This window comes from Calypte anna, chromosome 1, assembly GCF_003957555.1.
Source record: "Calypte anna isolate BGI_N300 chromosome 1, bCalAnn1_v1.p, whole genome shotgun sequence".
In the NCBI taxonomy this organism is placed as follows: Eukaryota; Metazoa; Chordata; class Aves; order Apodiformes; family Trochilidae; genus Calypte; species Calypte anna.
Window position 1 is genome coordinate 3,170,161 of NC_044244.1, and position 26,938 is coordinate 3,197,098.

Sequence of the window (26,938 nt, forward strand, 5' to 3'; positions counted from 1 at the left end):
TGGAAACTGAGTCTCGGTACTCTCAAAAAAGAAAAAAAACCACCACAAAACAAACCAAAAGCAAAAATGGGTATTCCTTTTCTGTAAAACTGACTGTTTCAGGGGAGTTAAATAATGAGGCAATTATGAATTTGCCAACAATAGGAGTTGATCAGATTACACAGCCTGTAAAGCCAGACTGTCACCGGAGCCATTTGGTGGGAAAGAAACTCTGTGCCAGACAGTCTTTAAATAGTTTTGAATAGGAGGGAGGGTTTGCTGTGTCCTTCCCTTCCTAGGCTCTCCCCACCTAAAGAATAGCACTCAGCCTCCTGCCAAGTCCCCCATGTCCAGCCAGTGCCCAAAGGCTCAACTCACAGGCACAGCTAAATAAATATATGGAGGTGCATATGTATATATACATGTGTATATATAGAGCTCTGAATTATCCAGGAAGACCCCACCCTAAGGGAGGTGTGGGTGGGGAGATGAAGGAAAAAAAAAAAAAAAAAGGTGGGACCCAAAATAGCACAGACACACAAAAGATCCCAAGGAAATATGGAGCCCTCTTCATGGTGTTAACAGGAAATCTCTGGGCTGCTGGCTCGGTAACCCCTAAGCTAAGGTCGTGGGGGTCTGATTGTGGCAGTGGGATGAATCCAGGCATCCATTGGCTCTTCTGCAAAACTTCAGGGTGAGGTGACAACTTTTACATCAGTGAAGGTGTCCCAGATGTGCCTGCAGAGGAACCTGTCCCCAGCATAGCCTGAATGAGCAGCAAAGGAGAAGGCACTGGGAAGTGGGTGTTTTAAGTAGGAAGAGTAAAATTCTATCAGAGAGGTTGGGATGCTTGAGGAGGTCACCAGTGCCTCTTGGAGGTGGCTCCTACGTCATTCGTGTCTTTAGCTATTTCACATCACAGCACTTTTGAGTCTCAGTGGACCAAAGCTCGTAGAATCATAGAACATCCCAAGTTGGAAGGGACCCACAGACATCATCCTGTCCTAGATGCGTCCATCTCATCGTCTCTGAGTCCATCCTGGCTGGGTGGTGGGTGATGCAGCGATGAGGCTGCGGGGAGGCAACTTGACTCACGACCCCGAAAAGGTTAAAAATAAAGTTGCAGGCCTGAGGGCGTAAATTTGGGCTGACTCTGACTCATCAAAGGTGCTGAGAGCACAAAGGAGGGTGAGGCTTCTGGTCTTATCGCCTCCTCACCATCACTTTTCCGCTGGCCCTTTTCTGCCCTCAGGGTGGGCGAGCATCCTTGAGTCCTGTTCTGAGCACAACCTTGCAGAGGGGGTTGGTTGGCAGCCCCCTCTCCTCAGTGGCAGGAACAGGCAGAGACTGCTTCAGGGGGGTGATTCCTTCCATAAATCTTTGGGGGAGGTGGAAAGGAAAGGGAGGTGCAAGAAGCAGGGGACAACGCTTTGCAACGCTACAGTGGTGCTGTGTGCCAGCACAAACTGACCTTCCAGTCACCCATCTCCATTTGATTTCCCCTTCCACTCCCAGAGCAGCTTCTGACCAGCCCAAGGTCTCCTTGTTCTTTTAGGTTTGGAATCTCTTCGGCTTCTTTTCTGCACCTTAGAGGTGAAGCTTGGATCTCCTGGGTGCCAGGCCTCCAGCTGAGGTTGGCATCTGCAGGTTTGATGATGGCCCAGTTTGAGGCATTAAATCTCTGCTGTCAATGGCAGCTTTAATGTCCCACCATGGTCTGGGTTTGTTGGGCTGGGAGCTCCCAGAGAAGACAGTGGTCCCTGTTTGGGTTTGGGGTTGACTCTTGCCCTGACTATTTCCCTTTAGGAAGAGCACAAGAAGGGACATCTCTCCACTTCCTCGTTGCAAGAGTTAGTGTGGTTTTTACAAAAAAATGGGGATTTTCTGGCTTGAGGAACCTATCCACAGGAGATCTACACTTTTGTCCCTTTACGAGACCCTTGTGTCCCTCTTCTCATATGGACAGAGTCTGGACACATGGCCAATCCACAGAGCCTGTGTGACATTAGATGTGACATCTCTTCCCCAGTGCTGGCCAGCTGGCAGAGGTTCAGCCAGCAGGATGAGTAGCTCAGAGCCAACTCCCATTGCTCAGCAGGAACCCAAACATGAAACCAGCCAGCTGGAGAGGAGGACAAGGTGGTGAAATCAGTCTCCCTGTGCCACCCAGCAAGGGTTTGTCCACTATCTTATCATAGAATCACTCAATGGTTTGGTTGGAAGGGACCTTAAAGCTCATCCAGTTCCAACCCCCCTGCATGGGCAGGGACATCTCCACCAGCCCAGGTTGCTCCAAGCCCCATCCAACCTGAACTCCAATACTTTCAGGGATGGAGCAGTTACAACTTCTCTGGGCCTGGGTCTCACCACCCTCACAGCAAAAAATTTCTTCTTAATATTTAATCTCAGTGTCTTCACTTTCAGCTTAAAATCATTTCCCCTCATCCTATCACTCCATGCCCTTGTGAAAAGTCCCTCCCCATCTTTCTTGCAGGCCTCCCCTTAGGAACTAAAGGTGTCCTGAGGTCTCCCAGGAGCCTTCTCTTCTCCAGACTGAACCATCTCAACTTTCTCAGCCTGTCTTTATAGGAGAGCTTCTCCATCCCTCTGATCACCTCCATGGCCTCCTCCAGACTCCCTCTAAGAGCTCCCTGCCCTTCTTATATTGGGGGCCCCCAGAACGGGATGCAGCATGCCAGGTGGATGATTGGAATATTTTACTTTTTCTCCATTTTCTGTTTTCCTCCATGACAAAAAGTGAGTAAATGGTGAGAGCTGCTGATGTGACATCAGCTGTGTCACCAGAGCTTCCCATGTCTGGGAATCAGGGAAGCTGGGGAGACAGGTGTGACCCATTGCTGATGTTTGGTCACTGTCAGTGCCCAGTGAGATATCTGGGGACTTGTTTGTGTGGGGACTGTCACCAGATACTGCCTTAATTAATTTCCTTAAAGTGCATCAGCTCCCACTTGTCAGCTTTAAGAGCTAAGGAGACTTTAATTTGATTAAACCCACTTCATTTGGGCTAAATTAAATGAGGGCTGATTTGAAGCCAAACAAGTGTGGACACCTGGTGGGTTCTGTGCATCTTAACTAATCCACTCTGAAATCATACCTTCTTTTAAATTTAGATTAATTTTCTTGAGTACCTCTGTTTAGACAAGCCATCAAGCTGGATAACAATCATTCCTATCCCAGAGGCTCATTCTCCTCAGCCCTTCTCAAGCTGTTTGGAGTGTCCTCCAGGAGAAGCCAGCAAGAGATGATTTCTCTTCCTAGGGTACAAAGCATGAGGAGGAACTTTTGCTCTGTCTTGATGGATCAATGTGTCTCCTCAGATGTCCCCATGCACCAAGTGGCAGTTCTGGGATGGAAAGAAGAGGTCAGGTCTCCAGGAGGGGCTGCTGTGATGTGACAGTTCAGCCCTCAAGAGCAGACCAGTGGCTTTGGTGAAGCAGCTCTTAGAATTGTCTTCTCTGAAAGTCTCTTTCCCACCACCTTGCTTCACAGCTCCTTACTGCTGAAGTCATTTCATGGGACATCCTTGCTGGAGAGGGGTGGTGAAGTTGGGTGGTCACTTCATGGTGTCATGATGGCACCACCAATCTAGTCCAAAAGAACTAATTTAGTTTCTTGGTCCTGTCTGTTGGTCTGTGGGCCTGAGTTTCTTCTCCAAATCTAGGCTTTAAACCTATTTACTTCTTTTTTAAAAGCAGATTTTTCTTCCCACTCATTTGAATGTTGTAAAGAATATCTGAAAGACTTAAAACATGGAAGTTACATGAAGAAAAAACCCAAATATTTGGTGTATAATCATGTGGTCTCATGGCATTCTTGTGATTTTCAGTGTTGTTTTAGGGCCAGAGGTATCTGGGCTTCACCTTGCTGCAAAATGACTTTTGTGGCCCATTACTCAGTGGCAACCTTGAGTTTCTTCCAAAGTCCCTGTCTGACTTTTGGCAGAATAAAAGGGTCTCAGTGCTAAATGTACCAGACATGTCCTTCAGCTGGTGGGAGATTGATGCTTTTTTGATAGGAGCATGGGCTGTGCAGCCACAAATTTTGCTTCCTACCACCTAGAAGTTACCATGGGATAACTCCACGCTGACCAGTGTAAAGGAAGCAGGAGAAGGGCAGGAGCATGGCTACTTCTGTGCTTTTTAGGGCCTGGTTGGGATGGGATGTGGAAGATTTTTGGCTCCTGCTCCCCACATTTCCTCTCCAGCAGCTCCGTTACCATTTCCTGCATGATGGGAGTGCAAAGAGTTCCCAGTTTGTTTTGCAGGCTGGGAGAGGTGGGAGCTGGGTCCCTTAAAAATCTCATCAACCCATGGTGGAAAAAGGCTGTTTCCAGGCTTGGTGATGACAGTTGTTTGGGGGGATGGTGTGGGCAGAGGTGCACACGTGTGTCTCTGTTTGTTTGCCTCCTTGACAACCTCGTGCAGAAGGTTTTTGGAGCCTTCTTTTTTTTCCACATTGGTCTTCCTGTCTCCTTTTGATTATTTGTGCCTTTTTCCCTTCACTTCTTAGATAGCTACAGACTTCCCATGGGAAGAGAAGTGGAGACACAATCCTAAATAGGATGTCCTATGTTTATCTCTAAGAGAGGCTGGACTGATGCTTGCATCACTGGCACCTCTCACCTTTGTCTGGAGCTGGCTATGGGATGGATCCCTGCCTGGGATGGACCAGTTGGGTTCATTTGGGTAAAAGATGATTCTGATCACTTTTTTTTTTTTTTTTTTGCAGTAGAGTTGGGGATGTTCAGTCTGGAGAAGAGAAGGCTCTGGAGAGAACTTAGGGCACCTTCCAGTGCCTGAGGGTGCTCAAGGAAAGTTGGAAAGGGACTTTATAAGGGGATGGAGTGATAGGTTGATGGGGAACAGTTTTAAGATGAAAGAGGGGGGAATCTAAGTTACATATTGCAAAGAAATTCTTTCCTGAGAGGGTGGTGAAACTCTGGCCCAGGTTGCCCAGGGAAGCTGTGGCTGCCCCATCCTTGGCAGTATTCAAGGCCTGGGATGGGACTTGGACCAACCTGGTCCAATGGAAGGTGTCCCTGCTCACTGCAGGGTTGTTGGAGCTAAATCATCTTAAAACCTCCTTCTAAGCTAAACCAAGCTGTGATTCCAGGAGAAATTCAGGAGAGGTCCAATCATGCCATGAGAGACAAATCAAGGGCAATGTTTCTGAGAAGCTGAGAGTGAGGAGTACTGGGATAATTCTGCTTCTTTGAATCCACTGGATGGTCATTAATTAGTACATTAATTAGTACAGCAAATGAACCAATTTCTGCCTCCACAAATGTGGTGTTTAGAGAGACCTCCCCAAAGGTGATATTTAGATGGAGCAAGGGAGTGAGGAGGACACATGTCAGGGATGCAGGGACAGAATGTCTGAGTGGGGAGACATGACTTGGGTGATTATTTGTCATATTTTTCATACTTCCAAATGAAACAGCAGACAAAGCTGAGCTGGCTCCAGTACTTTCAGAAAGAGCTGATGGGGAATTTGTTAATGAAGCAGGTTTCTCATCAGAAAATGCCAGTTCATCAGAACCTGGGTTTTGGGGACATGTGTTGCAGTCCTGGCAGGAGAGGCATCTCAGGCTGCTCGTGGGTTTCTTGTTCAAAGTTAAGAAGGCTTAAAGGTCATCATGTGAATAAAATAAAGTGAGGCAGATGTAACAGAAGGGATGGAGCAGCCAAAGCTTGCATGAGGTTTTTTTCAAGTGCTCCTCTCTGAGCTTCAGGATCACTTCCACTGGGTAAAATAAGGACAACTTAAATTTTCCCCAGCTCTGAATTAAAGCAGAGCAGCTTTTGGCTACTGTAGGGATGTGAGTGATTGCAAAATCCTGCAGACTCTTCAGGATCCTCAGGATGATGCTAAGTTGCTGTGGGGACACGTCCCAGATCTCCAGCCAAGGGATATCTCCATGCATGAGGAAGCCCTGGATGTTCCTCTCCATCTGGGGATGGAGCAAAACTCCTTAGGGATTGAAGCCTTGAAGCACATCCATTTTCCTCCCCTATGCCCAGCCAGTAAGTCCTTCAGGACAAGGGCTGTGTCTGTAGCTCATTTTTCACCAGAGAAGAGGTCACCAAAGTATTATTACCTCGATTTCACTGAATGATAGACCTAAACAGCAGAGATCTGAAGGGTCTTTCCCATGGAGCTTTTTACAACTTGGTAGAAGAGGTTCCTTGCTAAACACAAGTGGGATGGCTTTAAATCACAGTCCAGACATGCTTGTTTCCTTCCTGAGTGATAGTGTAGCACTAATTAGATCAGCCATCAGTTCTCATTTCTAATATTCTGCAGTGCAGTTCTACCAAGGCTCTTCTGTAGCAGTTTTTATTCTGGCAAGGTTTTGGAGAGGATAGACATCTGTGCTCTGGAAAACTGGACCTGAAAATCAGAGCCTGAAAATGCCACTGTTGGAACTTTCCCCATCTTCTCAGCTGGGAAGCCAAGGTGGGCTTTGGGATGGGTGGAACCTTTTTATAATGTTGATGGTGAGACCAGCAGCAAAGGGGCTGGGGTGATGCCAGTTTGGATGTGCCCCTTCTGAGGTGGAGGGTGCCTCTTCTCAAGGGTGAAGGGTGGCATGAATGCCCCCAGCATTCTCCTACCACATCCCTCACCAAAACCTCAGCAGGTGGTGAGGCAGGATGGTGCTGTGTGGAGCCCAGGGAGAGAAACCTCTCAGGGAGAGAACCTCTCCACAAGCAGAATTTAAACACCGTCTGAGGTAAGCATTTGCTCTGGTAGCTCAGCTTAATTCCAGGATAAATAACGCCCTTCTGTGATATTCTGCCAATCTGATTGCTCTTACAGTTTGAAAAGGAGGTGACAAATTTCCTGTCCTCTGCAGTGCTCTCTGTTCCAGCTCATACACAACTGCATTGCAACGGGGTGGATAAAACCCTCCTTTTGCCCAGAAGCCTCTCCCCATGCAAAGAAAAGACCAGGAGGCTTCTCACTGCCTTTGACAGACACTTTCCCCCAGCAAAGGCCACCCCAGGAGCCTCGGCCCCTGCTTTCCCTTTGACAAACTCAACCCGTTGTCCCTGTGTTTAATCAGGAAAGGTTGCAAAAAAAAAAAAAAAAAAAAAAAGAGAGAGAAAAAGGGGGAGGCAAATAGGAACTTCCTCAGGCTTGGCTCACATCCCTTCCCCTTCCCTGGGTTGATCAGGCTCCTTTGCTTTCTTTCTCATCCCACCTTGGGAGGAGCAGGAGACTGGCGTAATGCTCCAAGCTGGGCTCAGTCCACCAGCCTGGGGTGTGTCACCCACCATTTCCTAAGTTATTCTTTTGGGTTTCCTTTTCTCACTATTAATAGATTTTCAGCCAATCTGAGCTCTTTCAACGAGGTGGATGAGGGGGGAGAGGGAGATGGGGTGGGGGGGAGGCGTTACCGAAATAGGAAACGGGAAGCTGTTGGGCAGGGAATTAATCAGAATTTCTGTGTGGAGAGGTGGTGGCTTTGGGTGGGCTGATGGGAGGAGGGATGGGGACATGTCCTTTCACTTTGCAGTTTGTTCCTACTCTCTGCTTCAAGCCGTGACCTTTCCAAACAAGTTCCTCCCCCCAAGTAGCATCCTGCGGAACATCGCGCATCTCCTGGGACAACCAGAGCAGCATTTCCTGGGCATGGTTCATGGTGGTGCCCACTGGCTAAAAAATTGTGGCCCTCATTTGGTCCTAAAAGCAGCTGCATTGGCACAAACCCAGCGTGCTTTTTGGTTTACATTTTTACATTTGGGGAGGGACTTCTTACAAGGACGTGTGGTGATAGACTCGGCGGAATGGCTTTAAACTGAAGAGGAGAGGTTTAGTTCAGACATGAGGAAGAAATTCTTCACTGTGAGGGTGGTGAGACACTGGCAGAGGTTGCCCAGGGAAGTTGTGGCTGTCACATTCCTGGAAGTCTTCAAGGCCAGGTTGGATGGGTCCCTTCCAACCCAAACTGTTTTACGATTCTGTGATTTTTGGGTGGCTTTTTACATCCCAACACCTCCTGACCAGGAGCACCCCCAGCAGTGAGGATCACCAGTGGCCAAACAAACTCAACTTGATAGCTAGCAATAAGAGAAAGTTCTGTATTTCTGGAGTTGTCCTCATCATGGAGACTCCATATCACAGGCATGGTCATGGGATACACAGATCCGGAAATTAAATCATGTTTTTGCAGCAGACTCATTTCCTCTGGGCTGGAGGAAAATGAGATGGATGTGTGCATGGAGGGCTTGTACTCACCTCCTGAGGGTCTACCCTGCACCCAGCACAGAATTGCAAAGGTTTGGGGTTTTCTGAGTGATGTGTTTTAGAGGAGAGGTGCAGAGCAAAGCATTAGACTCACTACAGCCAGTGTTGTCAAAATAACATCAGTAGCTGCTATGTTACTCTCACTTATCTTAAAAGAAGGAATTGATGACACCTGAAAAAGTGAAAGGAAAGAAGTGGCCCTGTCCTGCCATAATGCAGCCAGGAAGGTCAGGGACAGGAAGGTTTTTTTCTGCCTTGTGGAAAAAAGGGTGAGGGACTCCGACTGAAATTCCAAGTGAACTTTCTTTTGGAAAGGATCTCCTCCTGGTAAAGGGAGAGAGAGATAGCTCAGAGAACCTCCCCTCCATCATCCTCCTCCTCTCAGTGTTAAATCCTTTTATCTCCATGGCTCAGGGTGTGAAAGACTCATTTGTTTCCTGCAGAAGGACACATGGGATCTTTTGTGAGCGATTTTCATGGCAAAGGGACCCTGAACATAATCCCATCCTGTCTGGCTGTTATCATCACCAGTCTGTGGTTACAGAGGTGTTCTCCTCCTCTGACCAGATCCTCTTTGTGGCTTCTGTTGAGGAGAATTCTCAGGCAATATTGGCTCCCAGCCCAGGCAAACAGGGGCTCATTACCAGTTATAACCCCTGGGTCTGCCATGGGTTAGGGAGGAAGAGATAAAAAAAGTATTTCTCTGACATTTAAAAGAGAGATAGGATGTGTGGAAGAAAAAAAAAGGGGGGGGAGTCTTGGGCTTGCCATGCTCTCACTGCTTGATCTGTATTTGTTTCTGCTTTGGAGTTAAGGCTTTGCTCCTTCTTCTGGAAATGAGAGCAATGTTTGCATCAGTCGGCTCTTCTGCAGTGCAAGACACCAAAAAAAAAAAAAAAATCATAGAATCATAGAGTGGTTTAGGTTGGAAGGGACCTTTGAAGAACATCTAGTCCAGCCCCCCTGCCATGGCCAGAGACACCTCCCAATAGACCAGGTTGCTCCAAGCCCCATCCAACCTGGCCTTGAACACTTCCAGGGATGGGGCAGCCAGAGCTTCTCTGGGGAATCTGTTCCAGGGTCTCACCACCCTCACAGCAAGTAATTTCTTCCCAATATCTAATCTAAATCTCCCCTCTTTCAGCTCAAAACTGTTCCCTATCATCCTGTCACTGGATGCCCTTATAAAAAGTTCCTCCCCAGCTTTCCTGTGAACCCTTCAGGTACCAGAAGGTTCTGTAAGCTCTCCCTGGAGCCTTCTCTTTTCCAGGCTGAAGAACCCCAACTTTCTCAGCCTGTCTGTTCCAGACCTCTGATGATATTTGTGGCCTCCTCTGGATTTGCAGCTTCATGTCCTTCAAACACTGGGGACCCAAGAACTGGACATAGCACCAGAGGTGCAATTTGTTTCTCCCCAGTCTAAATAAAATACATTTTTTTCCCAATGCTCCAGTGAGAGACAGTCCCTGGACGAACAATTGGTATCAAGCCCAGAGCAATAAAACTGCAGAAAATTGTGCAGAAAAACAACTGCAGCAGCATCTTCCATCCTTGTGCAGCAGCACTGAGAAAAAAGTTTTATTTACTGCAACTGGAGAGAGGGGGTGGATTTTGCTGGCAGATGAACACTCAGAAATCTGCAGGAAAGGTGTGGGGAGGAACAGGGGTGCCAATCCTCCACAAAAGGAGGATCCCAGCCAGCTGAAGCTCTGGCTGGTCTCCTCTTGTGTGTTGTGGGTGCAGCCCATGGTGGTGCACATTGCCTTGAAGAGTGTCAAGTTTGCAGCCTGGATTTCCTTGTCCTGAGGCCATCTCTGTGGCTGCTGCTCACCACAGCCCTTGCCTTTCATCCCACAACTATTAATCTTAAAAATAAGTCTGCTCTGAGACAAGCAAGCTGTGGAATAAAGTGTGAAAGGGAAAATCTGATTGCACCCCTTTTAAGCTCTTAGTAAGGAAGTGTCATCTTCAGATCCAAGTTTGGGATAGGATATCTTGCAAAGGGCTTTTCAGTACTCCCAGACAGCCCGATCCAGCAGGACTGGTTTTGAAGGGAGGGAATGAAGTTGTTTCTGGCTCATGTATCACTTGTGTTGCCTCTTGCCAAAGGGATGTTGCTCATTACCTACCTAAGGAGAGTGATTTCTACCTCTTTGGCACTTAACATCCCCTGATTTATCTAGTAGGATGTCCAGCCTGATGTACATCACACCTGCCCATGTGATGAGCACTGAATCCATCCATCCATCCATCCATCCATCAATGCATCAATCCATCCATCCATCCATCCATCCATCCACCTCCCTGCATGGTGGCTCACCACTTCCAAGCAGGAGTGAAGCTTTGAATCCTATTAAATCCCTGGTCCTGGCTTCATGATGAAGAATAAATTGATCTTTTGACATCTCTTGACCTTTGTAGGAGAGGAGCACTAAGAGTGGATGCAGAGGTACAGAAAGATAAATTTCTCACAAGCTTTGTGGGTACCAGTTTGAGTCTTGGTTCTTCTCCCAGTTGCTTTTTTAGGCTTCATCACCCTGTGTCCCTTGAGAGCCACACTGCTACCAGCCAGGGCACTCCTCGAGGATCACACCAGCTTTCTCCCATCAGCAGAGCAACTCCCTTGCTTTGGACTTGTTCTCTCAATTTTTGCTAAAAGTGATGAAAACGAAGTTGCAGTTTCCCAGGGTGGGACAGGGAAGCACTGGGGCAGGGATGTTGGTTTCCTGGCTTGCAGGGTCCCATCTGGCCCAGATCCAAAGGACAGACCTGACCCTTTCTCTTTTGGACTGAGTTGAATGGAATTGTCTCTTCCACCTCTCCCTTGGTGTACATTTGCTTCCTGCCTCTCTGGGATGGGGCTGGGGCATGAAAAGGAAGCAAAAGAAGTGGGGGGGGTTTCCTCCACCTTCCTTCCAACCCTTTCTTTCTTTACATCTCTTATGTTTCTACCCTTTAGGGTAGAAACTTCTGCAGCTCTATTTATGGGGTAGTTCTATTTAGGTGCTAACTGATGCCTGCTCTCTAGCTTGGTGCAACCATTCTAATCCAGGCAAGTTGATAATACAGCTAAGGACAAAAAAAAAACCCAAATCACAACCTCCCATCTGTCTGTCCTGGGTTTCCTTTGCTTGGTCCCCAGGTCTGGGTTTTGCTTCCTTACCTCCTCCTGTGTTCAGGGGTCGGTCAGTAAGAAATGTGACTTCTCTCCACAAATGCTCTTTTCCCACAGATTTAGTGGAGCTGTTTTCTTGCAAACCCAGGGTTTCCTAAAATAATTCATCCTGCTAATTTGAGTTGAACTCACATCTTAATGGTGTTTTCAGAAAGAGCAGCTGGTGGAGGAATAGGAACCATGTTTCAGGAGAGGCTCTGCACATCTTTTCTCCTGGCTCTGCATTTCCCTGTTGAGATTCCAGACCCCATTTGTAGACCCCCTGCCACCTCCAAACCCACCCTCTCCCCCAGGCAGCTCCTCTGGGCCCCCAGACCTGTTGCAGGAATCCAAACCTCATTCCTTTAACTAAAAAGGGGAAAAGGACTCTAGCTGTGAGTGATCAAGCATTGGAATGGGCTGCCCACTGAAGTGGTGGATTCTCCATCCCTGGAGATATTTCAAAAGAGACTGGATGTGGCACTGAGTGCCATGGGCTGGGAACTGCAGTGGGAGTGGATCAAGGGTTGGACTTGATGATCTCTGAGGTCCCTTCCAACCCAGCCAATTCTATGATTCTATGATTCTATGATTCCTCAGGTCCTGGCTCAAGGATACCTCCATCTCTCCCCAGGTTCTGATGTGGTGGGGTTATTCCCTTGGGGCATAAATCTCAGGAACCTGATTTTTGAAGCATAACCAGCTCTAGTAAACAGGCTCTGTAAGAGAAAATACTTTGCCAGGATGTCAGAGCAAAGGAGGTGTCTGGAGAGCAGCAATGGGATAGAGCTAAAAATCAAACCTTGGAAGTGTGACTCCTGTTTGGAGGGATGGGAATAATATAGAGGTTAAAAAAAATCAAATAATCCATTTCTGCAGAGCCATCAAATGGAAGAACCCCCCCTTCCAAAATCAGGTTGTTGTCTTGACTCCAGACAGATCCCTGGATAAAGTGGCTCAGTGCAGCTTGTGGTTCCTGAAAGGTGCAAAATTGGTCCAACTTTTCCTGGGGTGAACTTGAGCAGGAGCCCAGAGCTGGTGAGCACCACATGTAGGGGGGGAATTTCTCTCTGTGGCGTTTGATGGAGCTCCAGCTGTGATCACAAACTGCAAAATTATCCAAAAAAAAAAACAACAAAACCCAAGTTTTTTGTATTCAGTCTCGTAGTGAAACCTTCAGGTCACTAAAAAAGAGTTTCATTATCTGAAAATGTGAAGTATTCTTCAGAAACCAATTGCAGATCTCCTTATTTATGATAATGAGAGATAACTGAGCAATGGACCCTCGTTGTTTTGAGATGTGTATTTTTTTCCCACATCAGTTCTCAGTGAAACATTTTATGGATTTCCTCAAAACCTAGTGAGCCAATACTGAAGTTTTATTTCTAAGTGATGTAAAAATGAAGGGTAAAAAAAACCCATGGGAAATCACATGGGAATTTCATGGTTCAGGTGGTGACATTAAGGATTTACATGGTGCATGTAGATGGAGCCTTTAATATTTCTGCCTTGCTTCTTTTCCTGAATGCATCCTTTGATATTTTTTTAACATTTTTTCCCTTGAAAGCAAATGCTGACTTTAAAAAAATTTATGTGACTTTCTGAGGCTTTTCAGAATAATAATCAGCTCAACAAGTACTTGCTGGTAGATTGGTGCTAACATTTGCAATGGGCAACTAAACTGAACATCCTTAAAATCAAAATAATGCAGCTCCAAGTAAATGCTTTTTGTATTTACCTGCAAACTCTGTCCAGTGCTGTCCCATTCTTTCAGAGCAAGTAGAATAAATATTGTTCCCACAGTTCACCCAACTGGGAATTTATTTCACTGTGTACAGATTTTCATAGTAGCATAGAATTACAGAAGGTTTTAGATTGTAAGGGACCTTAAAGATCACCCAATTCCAACCATTCCAAAGATCATCCATTCCAATTCCAATGGCCAGGGACACCTCCAATCAGCCCAGGTTGCTCCAAGTCCCATTCATCCTGGCCTTGAACACTTCCAGGGATGGAGCAGCCACAGCTTCTCTGGTGCTGGTGTCTTGCCACCCTTAGTGGTTTGACTCTGGATTCAAGTCAGTTCCTATTTTATGGTGGTTTCCTGGTGATTATCTGAGTTTGGGAGGGGACAAAAACGAAGTTGAAATGTGAGCAGTTAAAGAAACAAAGCTTGAGTTTGCAAAAAGAATATAATAAAATTAATAATAATATAATTTTCAGAAAGGACAGAAGTGTCACCTTATTTATTTGTGGTTCCTAAAAACTCTATGAGGGAGAGACCCTCATAGCAGGGCTGGTAGAGCAGCATCCAGAAAATCCCTTGGCTGCTCCCTTACAAGGGGTGGGGGTATTTTGTTTTGGGGATGCTTTGCAGCACTTTGTGTGGGTGCATCTCCCACCTGAGGGAGACCTGGAGAACCCAGCAAGTCTGGCCCTTCTTCTCACCTTCCAACCTCCATAAAATCCTGTGATTTTGACTGTGTTTATTGTGAAGATGACTCAGGCTTCCTCCTCTGCTCTGCTTTCTGCTGGACACGGTGATTCCAGAACGTGGCATTTGCTATGAGTTTAATGAGCATGAGACAAGCCCTGAATTAATGACTCATGGATTCTGGTCAGCATTTATTTCTACAAACACCTGTTCTGGCTGAAAACCAAGGGCAGTTTCCTTATTTCCAAGCTTATCTTGGCATTTTCACTTTTCCCTAGGTGTCAGCTCTCAGGATGCTGCAACAACAACCGTCTCAAGCCCAGGAGAAACGAAGATCATCACAACCATGGACACCAGCAAGGTGCAGGTGGCCAACCCTACAACCCCTGTAGGGAAAGCACCAACCACCCTTGCCACCTCACTTCCCACAACTGAAATGACCACCAAACTGGGAAACCCATCATCTTCCTTTCTGCATCCCAGCACTGCTCAGGGGACCACCCCTACAACCAACCCAACTGGGACATCATCTGCAGTAGTTCAAGGCACAACCTCCATGAACAACCCAGGAAACCCACAACCCACCACCCCATCACCCCAGCAGCAGCTCAGTTCTTCACCCAGCTCATCAACATCTATCAGTGCTGCAACCTCCAGGGAGTCCCAGCAGAAAGTTACCATCACCTCTCCAGCCATCACGGGAAGCACGGCAGCAGCCACGGCAGCAAATCCCATCCCCACTCGTGTAAGCAGCCCTCAAGCCACCTCAAGAGGCTTAGGGACCACTGTCTCATCCTCTCCCAGTGTGGGAGCTCAGGGAAACCAGCCCTCAAACCAGCCAACCAGCACCACTGGGAGCACTGGAGTCTCAGTGAGCAGCATTTCTCCTGGGTTCAAGGACTACAGTGCCTCTTCTCCCACATCTGCTGCCAAGCAGCCTCACTCTTCTCCCAGTTCACCAGTCCAGGGACTGGTTTCTTCTACCACACCTGGAAGCATTGGCACTTCTGTTACTCCTTTTGGGAAACCCATCTCCCCCACCACTTCACAATCTGGCATCAGCAGTGTCTCAGCGGCAGCCACCACGTCGACCCTTGGAGCAGGTATCAAAAGACCAGAACCTTGATTTTTTTGGGTGGGGAGGCTGGTTTATATTGATATATTCCTCTGTGATGTTTATTCCTGTCTGTGCTATATTCCTCTGTCTACCTTGAACATCTTCATTATGGGGTGTCATCACCTCATACATCATTTAGCACTTTCCAGCCTGGTTCTCTCCATGACAACCAGGTGTTCAGGTCCCTGTGGTCACTGGTGGAGCTTGAGTCGAGGCATTTGGTGAAATCCAAGGGATGAATCAGCTGGAAAAGTATGGACATCAGTTTTGGGATGAGCCACACTGTGCCTGAAACACCATCACCTGCAATGACTCAGTCCCCAGTGACCCCAAAGGGGACCCAGGGGGGATGAGTTCAGGGTTGGAATCTGATGTTCTGGAGATGGTGAAGCAGACTGACAGCAGCCTGAGTGTTGGCTCTAGAAGGGCCCTGCCATGGTTGACAGCTTAGTGAAGGCTGTCTGGGCATGCACAGAAAATCAGTTTTAGATGACTAAGGAGATTTTGTGGCTACAATCTCTAAAGACTCTAAGCAGTTGGGTAGGATTGTTCCTGCAGGGTGTTTGGCTGCTGACTTCTATCTAAGCAGCATTATGAGTGTCCACGTGGTGTTTAGGGTCTCTCTGAACACCATAAATGTCTTTCCTTTGGAATTCTGGAGCTTTATAGAGCCACATTAGTTCATAAGTGTCCTGGTGAGGCAGAGCCTGGGGTCCCCTTTGATATTTTTCCTGGTGGCATTTACAAGAAGCAGTCCCACTCTAGGACACCATGGAGCCTTCCAGACTTAGGTGGGATTATGGATTCAGCTCACATCTGTCTCTGAAAAAGAAAAAAAAGGTGTGATAACACTGAAGCCTTCATTATCTCCCTCTGAGGTTGTTCTTGACCCAGTTTCCAGTGCCCTGCAATACAGAAGCCACTCAAAAAACCATCTCCTTCCCCTCAGCCTTCCTTGCTGCCAGCATCACTGAATGGGCCAAGGCTTTAATTCAGGACCATTTTCAGTGACTTCACCCAGGTCATTTTTTGAGCATGTTAGCAGCCATTAGGAGGTGAAATGGGTGTCTTCATGAAGGATGTTTCTTTCCCTTTCCACTCCGTGGGAATGTTCTCCAGTAAAGGATGAGATGTGAAACCAAACTCATTCAAATTTGACCTCAAGCATTGAGCATGAAAAGGTTTGAAAAAACATTTATATTTAATAAGTAGGGGAGAGAATGCAAGGGAAAGAGATGGCTTAGAAACTAATTCCCTCCTGGAGCCTTCAGAGTGTGTGTGGGACAGAAATATCCCTTGCTCTTTCTGTGGAGCAGTCAGGAGCCCTAAAAGCTCCTGTCCATGGAGAGGATGTGGGGTTTTAATTCTCTTTGTCACCACAGAAGGATCAATTAGGAACCCAGGGATGGAGATCCCATTTCCTCAAAAGGATCTGGGGAGGCAGGAGGATGCTATGCTCCTTGCACCACTCCCATTCCACAAAAAACTGAGACATTCCAAACCTTCACAAAGGCATCTGAGGTGATCTCAGGAACCTGAGATATCCCCATAGACATGAAGCATGTGTCTCTTTGTAGCTGCAGGCTGGCAGAACACCCCAGGATGCCTCCCCTAGTACCAGGCTCTGCTTCTAAGCTTGTCAGCATCCATAGTTTCATTAAGTTTCATCTATAGCTGATGGAGAATCCATAGGTGATGTGGTCCACAGAGCCTATGGCATTTCATCCTCTCCTAATGGAGGTGGCTGCAGTTGTTAGTGGGGTTGCACAATGATCTCCATTCACTGGGAGTTCCTGGGTACCCATCTGGGTGTAGAAACCTTGATGGGAGACACTCCAGATATTGTCAAACCAGGGTCATCCCATTCACCCAACAATACTTTTTTTTTAAAAAAAAAGTTATTACCAATGCACAGCTCACATAACCTTTGGGTTCATCTCTCCAGAACAACCTGATGGGTTGCAGCAGCAGCAAATACCATCTGCAATAGGATTTATGTATTTTTGGGTTTTGTTTTTTTACAGTAAATTAAAAAAAAATAATTAAATTAAAAAGAAATTAAAAAGAAACCCCAAACCTCTCTGAGCTTTAACACAGTGAACTTCTTCAAGGCAGGGTTAGAACCAAAAACTTCTGCTCACAGAGGCACCTGTGTCAGCTGTATTTTCTACACCATATCAACATCTGTCTGCCTTTTTACCTCTTTTATTTTTTTTATAACTCTATACTGGGGACCCAGGCCAGGACACTGGATCAGTGCCAACCAAATCCCCAAGTGGTGACCAGAAGAGCCCTGCCAGTGCACAGCCATCAGCCCCAGGGGACCAGACAGCAAGCAGCCATCCTGGCCACCAGCACCTTAACACTTCTTTCCAGAATGAGGTAATGATGCTTTTGGGGAGGTTGGCACTTCATAATTTATATTCAGATGGAATCCCAAAGCCTGCAGCCCTTCTTGATGAGGATTTTCAAGCACTGCCCAGGGATAAGGTGGAATCACCATCCCTGGAGGGATTTAAAAGCTGTGGTGCTGAAGGTTTAGTGGTAGACTGGGCAGTGCTGGATTGATGGTTGGACTCAGTGATCTTACAGGTCTTTTCCAGCCTAAACAATTCTGTGATTCTCTGTGTCAGGGGGATCTTCTGTAGGAAAACACAAGGCAGTAAAAGAATTCTTTCTGCCATGGCTTTCCATGTGGGGATTGGGTGCTGGACAGCAGGGAAATGGAGTCTGGGAAGAGAGAAGGAAGCATTATAGAGAGCAGAAGTTGCCTTGGGGTGGATTTGGACACCATGAGAGTGCAAACACCACAAGTCAGCATCCATAATCCATGGATTATTTTAGCAGAAAATGGTTTGGGAGTGTAATGGGGAGGAGAATGTCTCAAAACTAAAGCCAGGAGAACTAAAGTGCTGGGGTGGAGATCCTGCTTCAAGATGCTCATCTCTTGTAGGACAGGGCTGCATTGTATCCCACTGGCATGGATCTTCCTACTTCCCAAGCCAGTTCCTGCTTTACCTTCTACTGGTTTGGGAAGCTCATGAGCAAACATCCCAGAACCATGTCAGTTATCTGTGAGAATCCTTTTCACATCTAAATGTTGAGTGAAGAGCTCCTGGGCCTGTCTCATTTCCATAAAATGGATAAGAGCTCTGGTTGGGATGTCTCCTGGATTGGGGTGTTGTTGTTCTTCAAACCCACATCCATGAAAACCCTTTGATAGTTGCTTTTCTTTCCATCTTTCCAGGTCATCTGTAAAGACCAGGTGCAAAATAATTCACCCACCTTGTATCTGAAAGAAGCAAAAACCTGTGTAAGTACCACCAGCCTTTCAGCCTCCTGGGTAGGATGAGCTGCTGGAGGTAAAGCTGTGAACCTGGGGTTACTCTGAGCTTACAGAGGGCTTTTTAATTATTATTTTTTCATCAAAATAAGATGCAACCATTGTTTGGGGTGTAAAATGGTAAATACAAAACCAGACTATCACCTGGTGGGGGCTATGGCAGGAGGAGAAGAGGTCTGTATGGTCTTCTTCAAGGAGAAGAACCAGCTGAAGCTGCCCAGGTCTTAGGAAAAAAAAACAGAGCAGTGGGAAATTACAGAAGGTGAAGCTTTCCCTCTGTAGCACCAGCTATTCCTTGTCACGGTTTAACACTGGCCCGGCAATTAAACCGAATAACAGACGCTCTCTTTAATCTCTCTCTCCCCTCGATGAAGAAAGGAGAGAGAATAAGGGAGAGAGACTTATGAGTTGGAAACTAAACTACACAACTTTAATGAAACAGTAATGGTAAATAGGGAAAAATTACTAAATATATACAAATATACAGGAAAATGGAAACCACATTCCTCCCCCCTCTCCCCCAATAACTCTCACGTCACCACTGAGGCTGTAGGGCAGCCCTGGGAAAGTCCAGGCCGGACTCCTGGAGTCGGCAGCAGTCGGGAACCGGAGGCAGGAACACACAGATATGGGCTGGCATGGATCAGGACCACAGGCAGACGAACGGACAGGATCCTTCCAGGATGCCGGGTGAAGGAAGGGAAGCAGGAAAAGATCTGGCTCGGCCCACGTGATGCCTCAAATTTATACTGAGTGTGACGTATATGGGATGGAATACTCTGTTTGGTCAATTCTGGCATCTATCTTGTCCGTTCCTCCCTAAAGGAGGGTTCAGGTGGGACCTCTTTATCCTCCTGGACAGTAAAACGTTTTCCTCAGAGCTGAGGAAAGCAGTGTCCTTGGCTCTGCATACCAGTCTCTGGCTGGAACTATAAACATCAAGTGTTATCAATCATAGAAGCACACACTGTCTGAGAAACTTGCTGTTAATTTCAGAGAGACTACTTACAAGGGACTTAGCTAAAAGCAAAAGTACAGAAACAGAAAACCACCTTTATCCTGGCCCAAACCAGGACAAAATCTAACAGAAAAGCTTTTTTTTTTATTTATTTTTGCATTTGCAGAAGAGCCCATCCCAAAACCCAAGCCAAAAATGTGGAGTTCTCCAAGTACACAAGTTGTGTATTTGGTGAGATCCTGCAGCCTGGAGGCTGGGATTCACTGTGCTCCTCCATCAGGTCTCATAGAGCAAAAAAACCCCAAAAAACCACCTTTGTTTTGTTCATTTCAGATCAGGGAGTAGCAAAATGTGATGCTAGGGTTGGGGAAAGGCAAACCCAAGAAAAGCAAGACCAAGAGCCCTTCTTCTGATGGGTGTCTGCTGGCTTTCCTGAGAGATACCCACCTTCAAAATGCTTCTTGTGGAAACTACAAGTTTCCTGTAATAGGCAAGGTGCAATTTATTATAACTTTTAAATAGCCTGAAGTTTGGAGTTTATGGCAAAGGGCCAGCGAGAACTTGACTGAGTCCTTCTGAGCTGTGGGTAGGGCTCAGGGTTTTGGTCTTACAATGCTCTGGTGTCTGGGTCTCAGCACTGCCCAGACACTGTGTTTCCATTGGGAAACTGGCATTTCAGGGACCTTCTCACAGCTTAGGCTGCAGAGCATCAGAAAGATGCTGACCCTATGAGGAGAGGCTGAGGGAGCTGGGGGTGTTCAGGCTGGAGAAGAGGAGGCTCAGGGGAGACCTCATCACTCTCTACAACTCCCTGAAAGGAGGTTGGAACCAGGGGGGGGTTGGGCTCTTTTGCCAGACGACTTTCAACAAGACAAGAGGGCAGGGTCTTAAGTTGTGTCAGGGGAGGTTTAGGCTGGAGATTAGAAAGAATTTCTTTACGGAAAGAGTGATCAGGCATTGGAATGGGCTGCCCAGGGAAGTAGTGGATTCTCCGTGTCTGGAGATATTTCAAAAGAGATTGGATGTGGCACTCAGTGCCATGGTCTAGCAACTGCAACGGTGGTTCAAGGGTTGGACTCAATGATCTCTGAGGTCCCTTCCAACCCAGCCAATTCTATGATTCTATAAAATACCTGCTGAGGTTCATGAACCTTTGTAAAATGGCCCAAATTTTGACTTCACAGCAGTGAGGCACAATGTGGAGCCACACTGTGTTCATAAAACCTCTTGAGATAGATCCATAACCACTCCTGCCAACCTCAGTGTCCCCTGATGTTCTCTGTGGCTTGGTGGTGGCCCTGCCTGGCATCCCTGGAGAGGGCTTTGACCTTCCTATGGTACCCACCAGGCTCCTGGAGGAGGGGAAGGACCCAACTGCTGCTATCACAGGTTTAAATCCATCATCATGGGGTAAATGCTCCTTGCCTGGACACCTGCAGTAATGATGATGTTCTTAATGCTGAGAGGGACTCCAAAGAGGGATTTTATTACCACAATGCCCATGGCCTGGATGCTACAGCAGGACAGCCCCTCCTGAGAGCATCCCTTGCCCTGCTTCCTGCAACATCTGAACCTGGCCTCATTGGGAAAGCTTCCCAGCAAATGTTATATTGGATATATAAAATAATCCATCTAATCCACCAAATCTAATTTTGGAGCCTAAATAACTCAGGCAACTTATGACTGCACTGGTGTCTAATGCCTCCTTCCTCCTCCCGGGTGCAGTCCTGCTCTGCATGGACCCCTTGGCTTCCCTGGAGCTGTGCTGGGAAGTTTTTTGGGAAGCAGGGGTGGGAAAGAGATGCAGAGGTGAGCCAAGGGATGGAAGACATCACATGTTGGCATCATCCATCACTTCTCTCTGCTTGCTCCACTGGGTGATGGGCATGCTGGAGCTGGTGATAGAGTGAGTGTTGGACTTTTTTCCCAAGTAAAGAATGATGGGATTAGAGGAAATGTCCTGAAGTTGCACCAGGAGAGGGTTAGACTAGATATCAGGTAGAATTTCTTGACTGGGATAGTATTCAGGTGCTGGAATGGGCTGCCCAGTGAGGCGGTGGGGTCACCACCCCTGGAGGTATTCAAAAACCATGTAGATGTGGCACTTCAGGACACTTCAGGTCTTTTCCAACCTTGACAATTCAGTGATTCGGAGTGCCCCCCATTCCCTCAGATTCCTCTGGGCATAAATAAGGAGCAGAAGTATTGTTAGTACCAAATTACACCTGGAAGTAGCTGCAGAAAGACTGGAAGGTTGCATCCTCCCATGGCATCACTCTCCTCGGCTGCCAAAAACACCTCCCACCCGCTTGCCTTTAACTTTCCACTTGGTGTATTCCTGAAAACTGCCTCAAATTTTATGCCTCCCAAGCCGAGCAGATAACAGAGAAATGGCACTATCTGGTTTCCCTGCTTTGTAGGCCTGGTAAACAACTTTCTGGCCAAATCTTGACAGCAAAGTGAAAAAATCCTTTGCGTTTTTGCAACCCGTGGGAAAACAGGAAAGTGCGTGCTGGAAGGAGAAGGGTTCCAGAAAACAGCTCCAGTCCTGAGCTGCAAGACCAAGCCAGAGCTGAAGCAGCATTGTGCTAAAAGCTCAGCTCCAGAGAGGAGCTGTGGAAGCATCCAGGGGAGGGGGCAATGCAGAGCAAGCCCCTCCAGGCAGGGATGGGGTCATGGGGCAGGGCTGAGCAAAACAACTGGGAAAAAACCTCAGGAATTGCAGGCATGGCACCTCCCTGCACCTCAGTGACTCCAGGAAACTTCAGCCTTGAGAAGAGAAGGCTTAGGGGAGACCTTCTTACTATATACCAGAAGATTAATGGTGGCTGCTGAGAAGATGGAGACAGTTTTAGAAGGAGTCACATGGAAAAAAACAAAGGGTAATGGCTACAAGTTGCTTCTGGGGAGACTCTAGGAGAAAACTTTTCACCAGGAGAACATTATACATTGGAATAATCTCCCCAGGGAAGTGGTGGATTCCCCTACATTGAACAGTTTTAAGATTCAGCTTGACAGGGTGCTGGGCCATCTGATTTAAACTCTATTTTTACCTAGATAAGTTGGACTAGATGATCCTTGAGGTCCCTTCCAGCCTGGCATTCTATGATTCCAGAGCTCTATGAAATATAAAAATTAAAAAAAGAAGCAAAACCACCTCAATCTATAAATCTTAAAAAAAAAAAAAACCAAAAAAAAAAACAACCAACCAAGAGCCAAATACATGGTTGGTACCATTTTGTGGACCAAAGGTGCTTTATGGGCTGCTTGGCTCCCACCATCCTTTAAATGATGCTTTTAACTGGTGCTGAAGTTTGGCCCATGTTTCCCCTTTAGCCTCTTCTCCTCCCTTTGATTACAGCAGGACCTTAATGAGCTTCCAAAAAAAAAAAAACCTCATTACCTTGATGTCTTGCATTCCATAGGATGACTTTCCCAAGGTTCAGCCCACAAGTGTATCTTCAGCTCAGGTTTTATTGGCTGCTTGGGGTGCTCCAGCTTTAGGAAGAACATGGGAGGATGGATGGATGGATGGATGGATGGATGGATGGATGCATGCATGCATGGATGGGTGGATGGATGCATGGATAGATGGATGGATAGATGGATGGATGGATAGATACTCCTTATCCCAACACCAAAACATGGTACAGGAAGTGAGAGGTGACCATGTCAGGGGTGGATGGTGTCCCCCAAGCTCTGCTTGAGCCCCAGAACTCTGTCACCAACTCCCAGCATGGTTCCTCCATCATGCCCCCAGCATCATGAATCAGAGGATGCAGGAGGACCAGATCCTGCTCCAACCAGGGGATACAAAACCAACACCAGAACCACCTGGACCTTCACCCGGGTGCCCCAAAGCCTTTTCTGTGTGACACCCAGCAGCCAGGGGACACAGATGGGGTGGGTGGCCCTTGGAGCAGCTGGAGGGACCCCTGGGCTGAGCAGTCCCCTCCACCCCATCCAGCTGGCTGGGTTGGGGTTTGTTGACTCAAGTGCTGTTACCTCATTCAGGGATGTTAGTTTTAGGTCCCTGCCAGTGTGGGAACCGGATCCGAGCTGCTCAGCAGCTTCTGTCAACTCCAGCCAAAAAATTCCCAGCGGCTCCGGGCAGCGGGAAGGGGAGAGAAAGCTGCAGGGGCCGGGATACCAGAGCATCCCTGACGGCTGCAGGGACATTACCGTGTCCCCTTCCAAGCCTGGAAAGGGTAAATCCTCCCCTTCCCAGCCCCGGTTCAGCCTCTGGAAGGCTTTAAGCACCTTTGGTGCTCGGCCGGGTTTTAGCCTCACAAATGATTTCCTCTCCCATCCGAGAAAAGCCAAAAAAACCCCCCAAAAAACTCCCTTACCCCCGTGGTGTGGTAGGAGGAGAGTGGATTATTAAGGGCTGGGGGAAGCAGAGCTGCCAGCAAACCCGGGGAAGGGGATGCAGGGAGGCAGCAGGGAGGTTTTTTTTTTTCCCAGGCTTCTGCTGAGCAGAAAATGCTGCGCGGGCAGGGACTGCAGAGCTGCAGGAGATTCACGGGGGAGGAGCACAACCCAGCGTCCAAAGATGATAAAACCACTGCCCCGGCCCAAGCTGTAACCCTCTCCTCCCTGTCCTTGCTAGGGATGAACTTTCTGGGGGATGCAACCCTGCCCAAGGTGTTGTCTTGCTGGCCTGGCACAGGTTGAGGCAGGTTTTCCAGAAAAGCTGGGGAGGGGGTTTTTATAAGGGCATGGAGTGACAGGATAAGGGGGGGGGAATGGCTTTAAACTGGAAGAAGGGAGATTTTTATAAGAAATTCTGTCCTATGAGGGTGGTGAGACCCAGGCACAGGTTGCCCAGAGAAGCTGTGGCTGCCCCATCCCTGGAAGTGTCTCAGGTCAGGTTGGATGGGGCTAGGAGCAACCTAGGCTGGTGGGAGGTGTCCCTGCCTGTGGCAGGGGGGCTGGAATTAGATGATTTTTAACATCTCTTCAGAGCCAAAAAGTCTGAGATTCTATGCCTGCAGAGATCCTTTGTGCACAGGCCTTGCCCACGGAGGTTGTGCAGAGATGCTGTGAGCAGATGCAGGGCTCCTACCATGCACACTGAAACAGCACCAGGCAGCAGATGCCCTGGCAGGGATGGGTTTTCCTGCCTGCTCCATCACCCCAAACCTTCCCCTTCCTCTGCAACACCATCCATGCTACGTCCTGCTCACAGGGATGGCCACCAGAATCCCACTTTTTCCACCACCAGGATGGGAACCACCCAGCCAAGGAATGCATCTAATCTCACCCCATCTTCTCTAAACATTTGGGAAGCTGTGGTGGAGACAGGATGCACTTGCCAGGGAGGAAGAGTGGTCCTGGACACAAAATGAGAGCATTTTGAGGCCCCAGCTATCCCTGGGATCTGCTTCTGGCCCTTGCCTGTCCTTTCATTTCCTTGAGGAGAAACTTCCCCAGGTCCCTCTGTTGAGTACACACCATCCCAGCTGCATCCCTAGGAAAAGGGTTGGGTGAGAATCACAGACTGTTTTGGGTTGGAAGGACCTTCTGCATAGGAAGGACACTTCCCATGAGACCAGGGTGCTCCAAGCCCCATCCAACCTGACCTGAGACACTGCCAGGGATGGGGCAGCCACAGCTTCTCTGGGAAACCTGTGCCAGGGTCTCACCACCCTCTCAGGAAATGATTTCTCCCTGAGATCTAACCTAAATCTCCTCCCTTTCACTTTGAAATTGTTCCCCCAGTTTGTCCAATCCCTTCATCCCCTTATCAAAAGTCCCTCCCCAGCTTTCCTGTAGCTCCTGCAGGCACTGGAAGATGCTTTAAGGTCTTCCCAGCACCTTCTCTTCTCCAGGCTGAACACCCCCAACTCTCTCAGCCTGGACCAGAGCAGAGCTGGGGGCTGCAGATGCAACATCTCTGCACAGGCAGCATCTGTACCCTCAGGAGCTGTGCCTGCAGAACAGTGACCACCTCTACTTTTATCCCACCTGCTACAAAACACAGAACAGATACAAAAAAAAAAAAGCCTCAGGAGCATCCCAGAGGGGACATGGGCTCCATCCACCCCTCTACATTCCCTCTGACTCCATCCAGGCAAACCCCCCCCACACCCAGGGCTGCTCCAATTTATCCAAAAGCAAAACACTTGGGTTTTGGGTTTGGTTTTTTTTTTCCCTTGCCTGGGCAGAGCTGTGGGGAAGCCCTAGGTAGGACAGACGGGTGTTGGTAGGGACAGAGAGTAGAAATGCAGGTGGTGGAAAGGCTGCAAATGCCTTTGGGGGAACAGGGAGGGCTGCACAGCCCCATCCTGCTCCCATGGTGGCCCCTGAGCCTCCCCCACCCTGCTTCCCTTGGGGAGCTGCTATTCCTGTAAGACCAAAAGCTGCAGCCCTAAGATAAGGCAGCACAGGGTGAGGAAACGGCAGCCAAGAGCTCAGCTTCCTTTGTAAAAGAAATTCCTTTCCAACTTTTCCTGTTCCCTGGGAGGGCTGGAAGCAGCCAGGGAGCTGCAAAGGGTTGGATGGGAGGATGGGGCTGGAAGCAGCATCCCTGGAAGTTGGGGTTGGGATGCTCCTTGGTGTTCCCTGGATGGGAGGATGGGCTGGAAGGAGCCAGGGGTGGGATGGAGTCCAGGAAGTAGGGTGGGATGCTCTCGATGGTCCCCAGGTGGGGAGGATGGAGCTGGAAGGAGGATTCCTGGCAGTGGTTAGATGCTCCTCAAGGGTCCCTGGATGGAGGATGGGCCTGGAAGGAAGAATTTCTGGCAGTGGTTTTGTGCTCCTTGGTGTTCCCTGGATGGTAGGATGGTGCTGGAAGCAGCATCCCTGGCAGTGGTTGGATCCTCCTTGGTGGTCCCAGGATGGGACTGGAAGGAGGATTCCTGGCAGTTATTGGGAATGCTCCTTGGTGTTCCCTGGATGGAAGGATGGTGCTGGAAGCAGCATCCCTGGCAGTGGTTGGATGCTTCCTTGGTGGGCCTCCCTGGATGGGAAAATGGTGCTGGAAGCAGCATCCCTGGCAGTGGTTGATCCTCCTTGGTGAATCCCCAGGTGGGAGGATGGGTCTGGAAGCTGCATCCGTGGCCAGTGGTAGTGGGATGCTCCTTGGTTGTCCCTGGATGGGACTGGAAGGAGGATTCCTGGCAGGGGGGTGGGATACTCCTTGAGGGGTCCCCAGGTGGGAGGATGGTGCTAATCCCCTGCTATTACTGCAGGATGAGTGGAGGGCTGCCAGCATCACATCTCCTTCTTTGAAGCTTTCTGCTCAACGGGCCAGCCACACCTTCAATGCTTCAAGGCGGAACACATGTCACAGTGAGTACTGAGCTCCCTCGAGCCCCTCTCCCAGCACTGGCCGTGCAGGCAGTCATCCACAGTGAGTATCATCCACCATCCTGCCCTCAAAATGATGGGATGGGACAAATTCCAAGGACCCCAGTGTGAAGATGCAGCCCAAGGGTTGGCCAGAAGCCCTTGGGGGTCTTGCTGGAACCTTGGGATCTTGCTAAAACTTGGCTAGGGGGGCTCCTTTCCTTGGGTTGCCCTATCCCAGGGGCTTGGGAGAAGTAAAATGACCTCAGAAATGAGCTTTGTTCCCCATGAACGTGCTGGATCTCTCTTTTATCCCTGAGAAGTCAAGCCAGAGACCAGTCCCTAATAGGAAAAAACTCCACCCAGCTGCTTAAAACCACAGTGCCAGCCCA

General features: G+C 48.2%; 1 protein-coding gene across 1 annotated transcript in view; it reads left to right on the plus strand.

Moving 5' to 3' along the window:
• Nucleotides 1-26,938, plus strand: part of PODXL (podocalyxin like) — a 51,585-nt gene that overhangs the window by 17,384 nt on the left and 7,263 nt on the right. The window contains 5 exon segments of the mRNA XM_030464479.1: nucleotides 14,117-14,941; nucleotides 17,195-17,337; nucleotides 18,203-18,268; nucleotides 26,450-26,549; nucleotides 26,581-26,610. Of these exon segments, the coding sequence (XP_030320339.1) occupies nucleotides 14,117-14,941; nucleotides 17,195-17,337; nucleotides 18,203-18,268; nucleotides 26,450-26,549; nucleotides 26,581-26,610 (1,164 nt within the window).